Source organism: Diplotaxodon limnothrissa, linkage group LG12 (genome assembly GCF_057381915.1).
Source record: "Diplotaxodon limnothrissa isolate DT_005_m linkage group LG12, D_limnothrissa_male_GT1.1, whole genome shotgun sequence".
NCBI classification, from domain to species: domain Eukaryota; kingdom Metazoa; phylum Chordata; class Actinopteri; order Cichliformes; family Cichlidae; genus Diplotaxodon; species Diplotaxodon limnothrissa.
In genome coordinates, this window is record NC_140607.1 from 26,572,660 (window position 1) to 26,588,027 (window position 15,368).

The following is a 15,368-nucleotide window of genomic DNA, read 5'->3' on the forward strand; positions in this document are numbered from 1 at the left end:
GCAAGCAGCTATTGCAAAAAAACAAAAAAACAAAAAAAAGGTGGATTAGGGCCAAACAAATCCAAACCCATGATTAGAAACTTGACACATAATAAAACTATTGTGGATACTCTTTTTTTTTAAATAATTTAGGAGAAAAAAATAAATAAAATACATAATTTTTTTGGTAATTAAATTCAGTTTGATTGATTGATTGGCAATTTATTTCAACATGTGAACAATATACAAGTACATTTAGAAAAGAAATGAGAGAAAAAAAATATACTATACAAATTACATACAAAAAAACATTCTGATTAATTTACATGTTGAAAGGGAGTGGGAAGAAGTATACACTTATTTAATCCCACCCCTGTCCCATAAATTATCAGTGAATATTTAGTCAGCTTCCTTACTGATATAATTTGTAATAAAAATAGTGAACAGATTTCTGATATACTATATACTATAATATCACATCATGAATTTTTTGTTTGTTTGTTTTTAAATAGAGACATTCACTTAATTTAAATATTTTCCTTTTCTTTATAGATCGAGAAGATCATATTTTTATAACTCTTTTTGAACAGTTTTATGTTTGGACATTGCTTTAATTCCATATTCAGTTTGTTCCATAGTTTCACTCCTTGAACAGAAACACAAAAGCCTTTTCTTGTAGTACGTACCTTCATTGTTTTGAAGTTACAAAAACCCCTTAAATTATAACTTCCTTCTTTCAAAAAAAACATACTCTGAATATTACCTGGCAGTTCTTTATTTTTTGCTTTGAATAGAATTTGTGCTGTTTAATAAAATATATTTGCCCACACTGAAGTACTAGATTAACGCAGAATGACCACATTTTGGGGCGGCTCAGCGTCAGGCCTTGTTACTCAGGATCCCCATCTTTTCTCCCTCCCACCTCCTTTCATCCTCCTCATCCTGGCCCCCGCCTCAAAAGACTAGTCTGGCTCGCCTACACACGCGATCCTCATGCTAGCTGGGCCTAAGCCCCGTAAAGGCTAACACAAGCTCAGTGTAAAAACTCCTACAGGGGCCCACCTCCATCCCTCTATCCCCCTTTTCCCCATCTTGTGCTGCCTGACTACACTTTCGCTTCACATTACTTCTGCTTTTCTAACTTTTCCACTTCTGAGCACTATCAATTATGCACTAGAATAACAGTGGGGTCAGGCTTGGCAGCGGGACATAAAGGCCGATTATGAGTGTGAATAATTCAGCCATCTTCGTGCCATGTTCCTCTTAACAGTGATACAGGCAGGAAAGCTTTGCCGCTAATGTACGACTGTAGACACAATCTGACCTGAGCCTAATGTAAGTACAGCTCTTTACATCCCGGAGAAAGGACATGGAAAGTGTGACTGTACTGCATTATTAAAGCTGCTGCAAACCCAATGCCGCTCACAGATTGACAAGCCAGATACCTTCACGGGCCTTGCAAATGACACCTGTCACCCTGTTGACGAGAAAGCCAGAATCCAGGGGCAGAGTTATCATGATATGCACTTATACAAACAAAGGATTATTAAAACATATGGATATAGAGATGAGCCTTTATTTTAAAAGAAACAAAACAAAAACAAAAAACAGGCAAACAAAGGTTTCTGGTCATGGTAGCCATTGTGAAAGTTTGTGAAAGGTCAGTGAAATTAGTTAAGCAGACAACCTTTCATTGCCTTCAGGCTCAAAACATGCTACCTGTACTAGAGTTTTCATGAAATCGCGTGCTAAGGTTTAGAAGTACTACTCTTCTTAGAGATCACAAACAGTAATGAATATTTCATCACTCCACCCAAAGCCAAGCACGCACTCTAATCCAATAGAGGAGAAATATGAGGCATCTCATTTCCCGCGGACTAATGGTCTACCACAACTCTGTACCTCATAAAAAAATATCACCACTGAGACATCTGCAAAATTTCAGGCATTTCCATGAAAGGAATCCTAAACAGACGGCAACTTTGCAACAAAAAAAACCCCCAAAACACACACGTATATATAAAGGAGCAATTATTCAATGTAAATAAGATATATTTTCAATTTTTAAAGAAATTAAAAAAAAAAAAATACTGGAATTAACACAATTATTTATTTTAATTATTTAATTTCATAGCAGCAGCTGCTACTTCTCTTGATCAAACAGTAAATTTTTTTGTTGTAAATATTTTATAAATAAGAATGTTTTCTGTATTAAATATGTGCAAAATGTAACCGTTTAAACTGTATTGAACGGAAGCAAAAATGATATTTAGATTTTTTTTTTTTTAAACAAACAAAAAGACACAAAGCAGTGATGCTATAAAATTTTAGAAGCATTTTAAAAGCAACAGGCGGGCCAAATGCTCCTCTGCTTCTTAAAAAAAAAAAAAAAAAAAAAAAGAAAAGCAGAGTGAACAGCCACTTCACTCCCTCCTATTTGTGCTTCCGTTTGCCATGAACGCACTAATCCTGGCTGGAATGTCTCCGGTCGTGGGGTCCTACGGCCCTGAGGAGCAGAGCAGCAGGTGAAACTGAACTCTGATGGCTTGTCGCGCCTCCCAGTAGTTCTACTGTATAGTTCAACCAGGCCATCTGTTACACAAGAACCCAAATGTGCAAAAGAAAGAAGACCGTTTTCTTCATATGTTGTTTGTTTAATTTAAGGCTAAAAGAAAATTAAATCAATGAAAGGTCAAATTTGAGGGGGTAGGGACTAATAAGTGTCTGTATGTAAGTGGAATGAATTTTTGTAATGATTGTGAAGGCACATGTTTGAAATAAAAATGAACTGAACTGTAAAGGAAATAATTTAATAAATAAAATCATAAATCAAATATTTAAGTTTAACAGCACTCTAACAGAACTCTACACGTGGAGTTGAAGCAGATTATTACAGATAATCTAATTTGCCTAAGAAGGTTGTTCTTACCAAGTAGCTGTAATCACAGTTTTCTAAAGAATTCATTTTTTAAAATCAAAACTCGATTCTGACGGGTCTTGTATATATAAACGTCCATGTTTCTGGCTAGTGTCACAACAACACACACACACAAACACACACATACGAACAATAGACAGAGGTGGGAGGGGCTAGGTTACGGATTAAAAAAAGAAAAAAAGATTTAAAAAAAAAAAAAAAAAAAAAATCCCCAAAAACCAGGGGGAGGTGGAGTGTGGACGCAACTGTCACTCAAGTGCTGCAGCCACAACATGGAGCCTAATGCTAACAGTGGGCATGCTGGGTCACCTCAGCGGGATCCCAAGACCCCAGTGCAGTACAGTTAAAGATCTGGTAATCCCAGAGACAGGAAAGAGGGGACAATATGGCACAAAGAGCAAAAGAGCGGGAGTAAACCAACTGTCCTATATTTCAGAGATACGAGGCAAGGTAAGAAAGACAAAAGCAGCTATGTGTTAAGGGCAAAAAAAATGCCCGTAGGAAGAAGTTACCTTAAAAAAAATTCTGGAACCCAGCCAACAAAGCATCAAAACCCATGTCCATTATCACCTCTACAATTATGAGGCAAGTGATGACTGATCCAGTTTGGTATTGTTTTGATTCTCAAAGCTCAACAGTGAGATTAAGGACATTAAAAACTTTTGTATGCATGACTATCCTGAAGAAAACACACACACTCCTGAGGATGTAGCCATAGGCAGCGCTCATCACCTCTGTTTATCTGGAGGGCTTAGGCCACTTTGGGGACTCCCCTTAAGTCTCACTTATCTCATTAGACCCTTAAAACTGATTAATATGAATGCCAGCAGAGGCCAGCTCAAGGCATTCCTAAGAATGGAGGGAAGGAGGAAAAGAGAAGAGATGGATGGGGTGGGGGGATTTTAGAGGAAGGGGGTTTTTGTGTCTCCGGACAATGAGCTGATGGCTTTTTAAGCCTCTCAGTGGCTCTGGGTTAATACTCAGGGCTGCAGTCATGGGATAGGCCGCGGTTCAAAGGCTGCTGCACTCTGAGCCTCACTGCTTGCTGATTTAAAGGAAGAAAATAAACAAGCAGACTAAATACCACATCTCCTGCAACTTGAACCTCGCTAAAGAAATAATGAACTACCCGCCTAAATCGGAGTGGTAAACGTGCATGCGTGCGCGTCGGTCTATGTTCTTTGGGGTGTCATATTTGGTTTTGTGGGATAATGTTCAGAATAAGCCAGACCAGTCAACGCTGGGCAGAGATGAGAGGAAGAGGGAGAAGATGGGTTTCATCACACATTCAGGGGATCGATCACTTTCTCTTCAGGGGAAAAAAAACCAAAAAAAAAAAAACCACACTCAGTACAGTTTCACACCGAAATACCAACCATCACACAAACAAAAAGCAGCGCGCACATGCACAACACAATGCAACTTCACAAAATGGGAAAACTATCAAGCAGCTCTCAGAGGAGCAGGCTCAGAGAATTGGGTCAAGAATAGTGCTGCGCTCTGCCGTAGTAGTAGGTATGCGTTTCTGCTGCTTCATTAAAGCAGGCTTCGAAGCAGAGGTCGTCTCAGGATAACCACGCATGCTAACAGAAACTCGAGCATGCGCACAAGTAACTAGCCACTGGCATGCAAGTAAACAGAAAGATACCGCCAAAAGACACAAAACGCACACTCGTCTGAGCATCAAAGCCATCAAAGCGGAGGATGCTAGACTTGGTTCAATGTTACACATTTTTAAAGTATGATTTATTAACTGCTTGATTCTAGATTCTCCTTAAAGTTTGGATCAAACATCGGCATCTGTTGCCTCATAAAAAGCCTGGACTGGGAAAAAAAACGCTTTTAATGTGAGTAGTAGTAGTAGTAGTAGTAGTAGAAGTAGTAGTAGAAGGTAGTGATTTAAAAAAGATAAACTGCACTTCATCTTGACAAGAAGTTTGAGAAATGCAGAATGATATCTCTAAAAGATCATTTTCATTTGTTTTTAGAGTTATTAAACTCCAAGGTGGCGCAGCTAGAGACAAATATGAAGAGATTTCTTTCACATTTAGATATCTACTATTTGAATTACAATCATGCGTAATTATCCACACTATTCATCACAGTCTTTGCTTCTAAAGTACATTTACGTCTAAGGACAAAAACGACTCGCTCTTATTGTACCAATTTGTCGCCACAGCAGATATCTACCATTTTGGAACGAAACCTTCCATTAAGCTGCTACATAGCACACACCCTGGCATTCTGACTGTGATACATGCTTTGCAGTGGAAAATGCACTTTCAAGGGCACAGCGTGCAATGTGTCACAGTAGTTAAGAATAAGATGCAACTTAGTAGCACAGCACCAACTCCCGAGTAAACACAACCCTGTGTGTGGGAGTCTTTAGTGTCAGAGGAAACAAAAGCAGGGGTCTAAACCTGAGCAGGATTAATCCCGTCTCTGTGGAAGAAAGCCCCAGTGTCACTAAACTCAAACCGTAAAGACAACATCTCCTCAGGGTGAAGACCCAGAGTTTAGCCCCAGGAGAACTACCACCAACCAACCACAGCCACCACCCGGGACACAGAGACAGCCGGCGAGCTGCATGCATCTTTAAAATGTGGCAAAGCCAGACAAGGAACTGAGGGGGGTGGAAACTGGGGGGGTCGATGAGCCGGATGGTGTTGAGGGAAGAACATAAGAGAAGATGGGGAAAGGGCAGTTGGAAATAAGAGAGAATGCCATCTTTTCTTTTCCAAACACTGTGACACCCCTGGCTACTACTACGACATAGCAGCCCCAGCAGTGTCTGGCACTTGCATTATGCTCTTCCTCTCCTCCCTTTTTCTGTCCAAAAGCATACTACTACTTCAGCTGCTCGCGCTCCCTTTCTCCTTGCCATTCATGTGATTCTCCCTCACTCCTCTCCTTTGGCCTCTCTTTTTTTCCCCCTCCGATTAAAAGGCATGCGCTACTTTCAGCCCTGGCTATGTGGAGTGGACAGAGAGAGCAGAACAATGGCTGCCTTTCAGTCTAGCAGTGCAGCGCTGGGGGGGGGGCACTGGCTGCTAGTATTTTTCTCTACTGTCAGTTCAAACAAGCTAATGCAGCTAGCTTATTATTGTCATGTCTTGTTAGAACCACAGAGTTAACGAAGTGAAAAACAGCACTGTGTGACTTTGTTTTTGTTTGCTTACATTTCTGTGCTTTGACCTATATTTAGTCCACTTTTTCATGGCCATGTTAATGTAAACAAGAAGGAACTCGTTGAAAGCAGAACAGGCTGTGTCAGCCATTTTAAAATAATCACAGGTGGTGAAGGAGTTAACGCCGTCCTAATCTAAAATCAGTGTTTTATATTTTCTAATTTTTCTTTTTGCGGCGGGGCTGTAAAAGTCTGCAAATATATCAATAAGATTGCGTCAATACCAAAGAGAAAGAGGACCACACAACTTTACAACCCAACTGTGTGTTTCTCAGTCTGTCTGTGAAGATGAATTACCTCATGAGTCATTTACAACTGGCTACAACCTGTCAATTAGGTCTTTATTCACAAGCTTGAGATGTGTTCTCTTCTGGGATCTATTCTCCACACTGCTGCCCAGCTAGAAAAACATCCAGTCACTCCCCCGCAGCACCCCAAGTTAAATAAGGAAAACGGCAGCGTACAGTCCGAAGCCAGTCTACCACGAAAAGAATTATCTGTGGAAAATGTGCCTGGCAAAAAACCCGAACAGTCTCAATCGCTCCCATTACATTTTCCAGTTCAAATAGTGACGGGTGACAAAATAAGTGAAAACATTTATTTATTTATTTTCTTAAAAAAACCCATCAGCTGTTTTGGCCTTACACACGTATCCGTGTAGTTCCTGTAAAAATAATATGAAGTTTACAGTAAATGAGTCTAACAAGGTCAAACACAGAAAACAGAAAGTGCTGGTCTATACCAATATAGATATATATATCTCTTTCAACACTACTCCTTTCAACTGAGATCAGAGGGCACAGAAGGTATCACACCTCTCTCAGTAGCGCCCCTTTCTGGTCAGGGGGGGATAGACCAACCGAGCGTTATAACAGCTGCTTGTAGGCCTCCATCTTATGGAAGAGCGCAGAGGACGTGAAGATGGATATGGTTAAGCGCCATTTTCAGCCGCGAATGAGAATCGTAACAAACGCGCGAGCTTTCTGGATTGGTGTTTGAACCCTCATTAGAACTAAAGTGATCATTTATTCCCGTTGACCACTCTTTTTGATCTCCTAAAATGCATTATACATATTTTCTTCTTAGTTCTATGTTTATTTAACCTTTTAAACCATAAATTAACCTGCCATGTTCACAGTAAGAGTACACTTTGGATTCAGATGATATGAATTCACTTTAAGAGGAAAAAAATTAGAGTTGGTAGGAAAAAAAATATACAACTTAGATTTTTTTTTTTTTTTTTGGTTAATTTTAGCCAGAGAGGCCTGCGATAGTGGCGCGGAAAAACAAACAAACAAATAAATCAGTCTGCAAATAAAAAACAAATGCATCTAGTACAAAGGCAACAAAGAAAAAAAAAGGGTAAAGGTTTTTTGTCTTTACATTTTCATAACAGAATATAAGTCTTGCACCAAGATTTGCACACGTGGAAGTTGCATAAGCTGGTAAATACTTTATTGTTTCCAAGTACAACTATACAGACTGTTTCCCCCATGGGTTGAATGCCAACAATTGAATGAGGGCTGAAAAGTAGATCACTCAGCTGATAGCAGTGTTTCAGCACACCATCTGACCTTGGTGTGACTAGTGTGAAAACAATTACCTGGACATTAATGTGTGGTTGTCCGGGCAAGGGAATTATGCGCTTCAGAAATTATGTTTTATTTTTAAAGCAATCCTGCCTTTTTGGAGTAAATAACGTTTAAAAGTGGTAATTTTACAGTTTACCAGTATGATATCGCTACTCATTAATATATATCTACTAATGAAAAAACACGAGTTTTCTGATATATATATATCTATAGACAAAGATGAAAATATTAACATATAAAAGTATATTTAGTTATATAAAAATACACTTCCGTACTTTCGTCATAAGGTGCTTTCACCAGGATTAGCATATGCAAGTCTACAGTCTGACCAGTCGCCCCCGACGACAGGGCTGCTTCTGTCCGCTGCATAGTTCCTTCACAAGGGTCACGGCCAAGAGCCCTACCCCTCTTCCACTGCTCACTGAAGAACAGCTGCTCTGCCAAGCACATTGACTAAGCATTGACTGCTGCCTGCTGGGCTCATTTTCTAGTTAATAGGAAAAAAAATCTAATTTAAATGGAAAGTGCATTTACATGTCTGGTGATAAAAATACTACATTTAAACTGAATAAAAGTATTATACTGCCCAGCACTATCATTACAATTTGCTGGTTTTCTATCAAGTCCTATATTTTTCTTTTTTGGTCTTTATTCTCTGCCTCGATCTCTTTGTGTCCCCTCCGCTCGCAGTCCCTGCAGCTCTGCCGGTGGCTGTGCTTGCCAATGCCACAAGCATAAAAAAATGACAGAGCAAGGGGTCATTAACAAGAACTAATCAGCCTGCAGACAGGGGGACAGAGGGAGAGGAAAGAGTAGAACACAGAGTGAGTCAGGATGAAAACGATGAGGAGGTTAGGAGCAACTAAAACAGGGCAATATCACTTGACTTTAAAAATTACAGGTATTCAGAATTTGTAATCATACGAATGATAACGTAATATAAAATTTTCCCATTTGTTAAAGGCAAATGCATGTAGAGACTATGATTTTCCAACTTTATGCATTTGTGCCTTAGTATAAATCAATGCACCTACATGCAAGCACAGATTGATAATACATATATTCATGACCCACTAGTCTATGACAGGTAATGAGAAGTAAGAGGCAGAAACATGTGATTATTGCAGTATCCAGGAATATGAAGAAGCGGAAACAAGCCCTTTATGACCTTATGGCTCATTTGGCACACACACACACACACACACACAAACAAAGATGAGCCAATCAAGACAGCAACAAAAGCAGACTAATACTAGGAGCAACACTACTATATACAGGTCTAAAGCAGCTTGTTAGAAAATTTCATCGGTTGAGCTACAAATTATGCAGCAAAATACAAATCACCTTGAGCAATTTGCATGACCACAACCGCATCAAACTGTTTATGTTAATAACACCTTCCACTTCAAGGAGAGTTGCAGTTACTACTTTGTCTGTTGCAAGCCAACTTTCTGCTTCGTTATTCCTCTCCGTATGTGTGTGACCTTTCCCTGAGCTCCTCTCAGAGTGTGCCTGACCTCTGCGCGTCTTTCTCCACCATCAACCGTGGAGGGACTCTGAAAATATCTAATTGTATTCATTCATTTTCTGCGCCTGGCAAGAAGAGACAAAAAGAGAGAGGGAGAAAGGGAAGGAAGGAGAGAGAGAAAGAGACGGAGAGCAGAGAGGCAGCACGGGATCAAGGCAAGGAGGGATATGGGGAAGAAGAAAGGACGAAGGGGGAGCATGGAAGAGAAAGCCATTTCTTCGCTATTACAGCTGAGACATCATTAGAGTCACTGTCTGTCCCTTATTGGAATAAATGCTCGCAAGCAAAGACAGTTAGTGAGATAGCAGAGGGACAGATTCCACAGAGAGAAGTGTTATTTCAAACTAATGGAAGTCTTTCAGATAAAACTGTAGGGTTTCATCCAGGATTTCTCCAAACATCCTCAAAAATGCTAATATTCCAAATTAAATTCTTTTGAGTAACTATCAAAGAGAAAACTAAAAGAGAAAGTTTAGATGTCTCACAGAGAGAGAGGGAGATTAAAAGATAAAGGTGCTATTCAGAAAAACAATGCAGTTAGCAAGTTTTTGGTCTCATGCTGCGGCCGTGAGAGACAACGATGGAACCAAGCCAACAAAACGGCAAGGAAACCCCCCTCAGCCTGCACCCAGATCAGGAACAACACAAACACCCGGCAGAAATTACTGTGGCACGGCGAGCACAAATAGCATTTCACAATAATGTGTAATTCAGTTATAATTTCGAATGAGAAAACTTTTGAAGAAAATGCAAACTTCACGGGGAAAAAAAGCAGAACGTTTTATTCCAAACACAAAAACTTCCAATCTGAGGCTCCCGGTTCTACGTTACTGACGGTCTGTAAGCAGGTCTACCGCAGTGTGCTTTGTATATCAGCGAGTGAAACTAAAGCATAGCTCACTGTTTAAACTTTGAGCCCTTTCACTTTTTCCGTTTACATCGACTTCAGACTTTCTCAAATCATTTAGCACGGCATGACACTTGAAATCAGACAAATTCATGTTTACGTTCCTGCGGACAGTTTCAGGCTGATTGATGTTGGACAGAAACAGATGTAGCAAAGTTTACGAGTCAAGCTGTTTCACCTGGCATTTCCATACAGAAGCTTTCTCTAGAAGAATTACTTCTGTGCATTTCAGGTGATTAAGTAAGCAAGCAGAGCACAGCACATTGCGCACACTGAAGTGAAACATCCAATTTGGTTAAATGAATTAAAAGCAAAAGAGGTTTTATGACAAAACCCAACTCAAAGAGCAGCGTTAGTGTGATGGATCATATCTCTTGGGCAATTTTCAAGTTCGAGGAAGCTGCAGTTTCACGCGGAGCAAAAAAGGAGTGTCGACAAATGGCTTTTTCTCTAGGTAGTAAAACAAGCCCTGAATGATTGTGGTCAGATACCAGCAACTAAGAATATGAGCTGATTCAAACATAGGGGGAAAAAACATGGAATTAACTCTTCTAATAACATTTCTGATGAATTACATGATGATAGCAGTAAATCAATTGGAAAGTAACGTGCGAATGAGTCTGTTTGTGATCAGGGACGCTGTAAATTCTTTCAGTGTGACTGGAAGCCTCAGAACAAAAGGCAGACGCACACAAGTTCCACTACCATGCCACACCAGCTTTCTACAGTAATGCATGAGGAAAGGGACTCAATATTTATTAACAGAGTCATCAATAACACACGTTTGCCATCTCTGCCTCTCTCCTTTTCTTCACTGCTTTTTAACATTACCTTTCTGGCTTCCTGCCTCAGACCTGCAGGGGTGAGAGTCAAACAAACTCTATTTGGAGTAAGTAGAACAGAGTGACTGGTGTTAGCATGAAAACCTGTTTTCTTTCCTCGGGCAACAAAGAGCCTCAGAAACAGATGAGATGCAAGAAACTATCTGTTTCTGTGATTTTACAGCGGACTCAAAGACAGTAAAAGTGCAACACGGATCACTACAACCGTATTTTACACTCTCACCGTTTCTTTTTTCCGCGTTCCTATGTCAGATCAAAGATCAAAACGTAGATGTACTTATATTTCCATTTTTCTTTAAACCGTACTTTGTTTTTTGTTGTTTCTTTCTTTACTGAAACTTGTCAGCACATCTGGAAGATATCAAGTTAACAGAGCGGCAAGTCAAGTCAAAACTGTTTTGTTGGGGAAAAAAAATGTGCAGACTAATGAAAGTGTGTCTATCAACAGCAGAAATCTTTAACTCAAACTTTAACTTAAAATTGTGTTTGCCTCTACTGAAGAAAGCGCTCCATAAATAAACAGCCAGGGTAAGCTGGAATAGGGACTAAGACCACAGCAGTCACGGTCTACGGTATATCAGGCCGAGAATCTACACACCCCGCTAGACTGGCCCCGACTTCAGGAGAAAGCTTACAGTCAGCCCTCCGTCTGTAAGCCTGACCACTAATTGTTTCAAGCAATAAATCATGTTTTCCCAAATTTCAAACTGAACGTAAATAGTTGTGCAACAAATTCAGCATATGCTATTAATGGCTTTGTGTTAAGCATTTTATTCAACAAATACTAAGTGCCATTGGCAGCTCAGTGAAATCTCTCTGTAAACTCAACCAGCAGCATTTAGACTTAATAAGCCTGAGACAAGGCTGTACAGTTTAACTCCATAAGGGACTTTTAGTGGGAAATGCTGTCTCAACGAATGTCCACAATGTGCACTGAGGTTAACTCAACGTTGTTGAAGTTTCAGTCTCAAGGACTGCAGCACTTCTCACAAACTTTCATTTTGCTTTGCTGAAGTTGCCGAGTTTGAATGACCTACGTTCTCACTTACAAACTGAGTTTTGGTGAATCTAATTATGTTAAACACATAAGTATCTTTATTTTCCTAAAATAAAAAGTGAAAAGCGCCTCTTTTCACAGTTACATTAACTGTTCCATTTTTTGACAAGATAGATGTCCTCTAAACTCTAAAGTAACAATTTATCTTCACATCTATGAAAAAAGTAACAAATAAATAAATAAATTTCAAGAAAAACGTCTCTTTCAGAATAACAAAGGAGAACATTATTTTAAGAAGACAAATTATTGGTTTTCACACTAACCAGCCATCTCTTTACTAAGGCAAATTAAACCTTTCACAGATGACACAGTTAATTAGTATTCTTGTATTTAATTTTAGCAAAACATCTGTTATTAGTTTCTTTAAAAGCTTGAAAAACGCTGCTTAATTTCGACATGCTTCATTTACTGCTTCACTGTAATAAGTCCACACATGCTACAGTTCAATGCTGCACAAATGTAATTTTACAAACTATATTTCACATTGACTGTTAAACGTATGAACTAAAGAAACATTGATAACATTTTGCTTAATTTTCCAGCAACCCTTAAAGGTGATCCGAGAACAAATTTAACAAGGAGCAACTTAAAGAAGAAAAAAATAAAACTTGACCAATTAAAACTCTCAAAACTGGCGATAACGTCACTTCGGATTTAATCTACTGCGTGTTTTTATTATTCAAATGTGAGTTTGACATTTTCTGTCATTTTCTTTTTTTGCTGTGGTTACTCTGTACTTATGAAGCACTCCTTTAGGTATTTTTAGTTGTGTTGATATCGCCGAATGCGTCTAGATTACATTATGGTAACTGTCCTGAAATATGAAAAATTGATTCTTTAATTCTGACTGACATATAGGCTATCTGTGCCTACGATCAGTATCTTAAGTTTCTATATTGTGACGAAGCCATAAATGCCCTGAACGCAAAACGCACAAGCGACATAGAGAAGCCCTCCTCCGTAGTTCACAGGTCTGAGACATTTGGCCTGTTCGTGGCGTTACTCCTATAACTGGAGTTTTCCGAATGAAGCAAACACATGTAATCTAAAAGCGAGGAAATTAATTACCATATTTTGTAGGTAAATGGGCTTTTTGGATTTGTGCTGAGACTAATAAGATACAGGTGTTAATGGCTCCGGTGGGGTCGTGTCAAGCACAGCTTGAGTCCACCGAGGAGAGAAAGAACATAAGATAATGATCCTGATTGTATGGCACAGTCCCTCTGTCTGTAAGAGGGTAAATGGTTACTTTCCTTATCAGGACGATACTGACAGCGGGTAAAGCGAAGGAACATTAGGCTTTACAGGTTATGTCCGGGCCTTGTTACGCACGGTTTTAATCTATAGTTTCTCGGCAGGTACGCTTTTTATGAGCAGCCTCGCGCTGAAAATAAGACAGAGGGTTTTTCCTGTCCTTGGTTGTAGCATTTACCTACAGATGCTGGCATTATGCCCTCACTGCGGAGAATAAATACTGATGTGGTCCGGCAAACCTGAAAAGCCGTCGTTCGTACATAAGAGAAGGAACCTCGCCGTCCCTCCGTAGTTAAACCTGCCCGGTGAGAAGCCACTTACTTGGTGTTGGTTCGGTTCCAGAAGACAGCGTAGCGGTCGGCCACCACTTTGGAGCTTGGCTCCTGGCTAAATACACACATCAACAGCACCAAGCAGACGAAGACAACCATTTCCAATTGCAGCATCACTACAGCAAACTTCGGCACGTATTCCTCTTCAGCGTAGGTTAGTCAGTCAAGTTGCACGGGCGTTTCAACCGGGACAGGTGATGAGTCTCATTCACACGTGTCCGCGTGTTTCTGGCGCAGTTTGTGAATACTAAACAAATACAAATGCGCACAACATAGAAAACGAAGGAAAAACCATTAATGACAGTTCGGATGACACTTCTTCGGGTCGAAGGAAATGTGAAGTTACAAAAGCAACGCGTTTCTCGCTGACGCAGAGAGAAAGTTCAGATGAATCATGAGCTTTATTTGGTGAAGGTTGTCAACTCTAACAAATCCGTATCAAGGTGACAAAATATCTCTCCATCTACTGCACAAACAGTGATCAGCAAATGTAGGCACCAATACGCAGCACAACAGGCAGTGTCTTCTGTGGTGTGATCGTGTTCCTGCAGGGAGCTACTGGATGTAGCCTGTATCAGGGCAAATGACAGCTGCTGAACACTTATTCTTTACTCCAAACCGAAAGCGCAGGGGATTAGCCAGCCCAAGATATGATGGAGAAAAAAAGAGAGAGGGGGGAATCAATGTGTCCAATGACGCTGTAAGGCGCACGTCAGATGTCCATGTTTTCCAGGCAACTTTTTAAAGCCATACAGTCAGCCAGTCACTGAGAAATGAATGGGGAAAGCTGGACACGGTCTTTCGTTTCCAGCGTGAAAAAAAATAATGTTATCCTTTCCCGGCGATTTACCGGGTGTGACACGACCGATGCGGGGAGGAGTCCTTCTCGGTGTCGGGGAGGACAGAGTTATGTTTTCTCATGCGCTTCTGTCCGTGGAGGCGCTTGTTTATGGTCGCATCCCAAACTGTCCTCCTCATATATAAGCCATCGTGCGACGTGCAGGCATGAAAAAAATACTGCGTTCTCCCATGAGCGCGCTATGAAGTCTTCCTCTTTTTCTTATGTTTGGGTTTCAAACGCCGGGACACGCAGGAAGGTGAGGGCACAAGCAGGCAGCTTGAGACGCCGAGTGAGAGAGTGGGTTTGCTTACGACGGAGCGGGGGATAGTCCCATTGGTTTGAAATTATTTGAATGGGCGTCTCTCGAACAAAGCCAAGCCCCTCCCCCACCTAAAACCGAGCTAATTCAATTACCGAAAGGTAGAGCTGGAAGGGGACATGGAAAGAGGTGCGCACAGCTGGGACAGTGACCGCTTTTAGATACTCTGTCCACACCACGTTGTCAGCTCCGCTTGATAAGTGCGCTCGGCGCAATTTAATTACATGCAAACGGACGCAGCGGACCAAAGAAGACCATGGGCTCCAGTTACACTCTCATTTCAATTTAAGTTGCGTTTTTTTCTATTAACAAGAGGAAGCCTGTAACGAGGTAATGGCCAAGATGTTGACATAACAATACTTTTATACATAAATATATTAGATTTTATAAGGAAAAAGATAATTAATATTAACATGTTATTTTCTTTGTACTTTCATTGCCCATTATTTTTTTCATCAATCTAATTTAAAAAAATATATTTAATATAATTGTTTATATTGTATTTAATTTTAACTACTTTACCTCCACAAAGGTCAAATCTACAGTTAGAGGAGGAGGGCAGCGACACTTCTCAGCCCTTCTGTGTGATAGC

At 40.2% G+C, this 15,368-nt stretch overlaps 1 protein-coding gene across 1 annotated transcript in view; it reads right to left on the minus strand.

Annotated features, from left to right (window-relative positions):
* The window catches only part of efna5b (ephrin-A5b), a 108,562-nt gene extending 94,832 nt beyond the window's left edge, over positions 1-13,730 (minus strand). Inside the window, exon 1 of the mRNA XM_085368444.1 lies at positions 13,606-13,730. Within this exon, the coding sequence (XP_085224570.1) occupies positions 13,606-13,730 (125 nt within the window). The remainder of the gene's footprint in view (positions 1-13,605) is intronic.
* Positions 13,731-15,368: the final 1,638 nt, after the last annotated feature.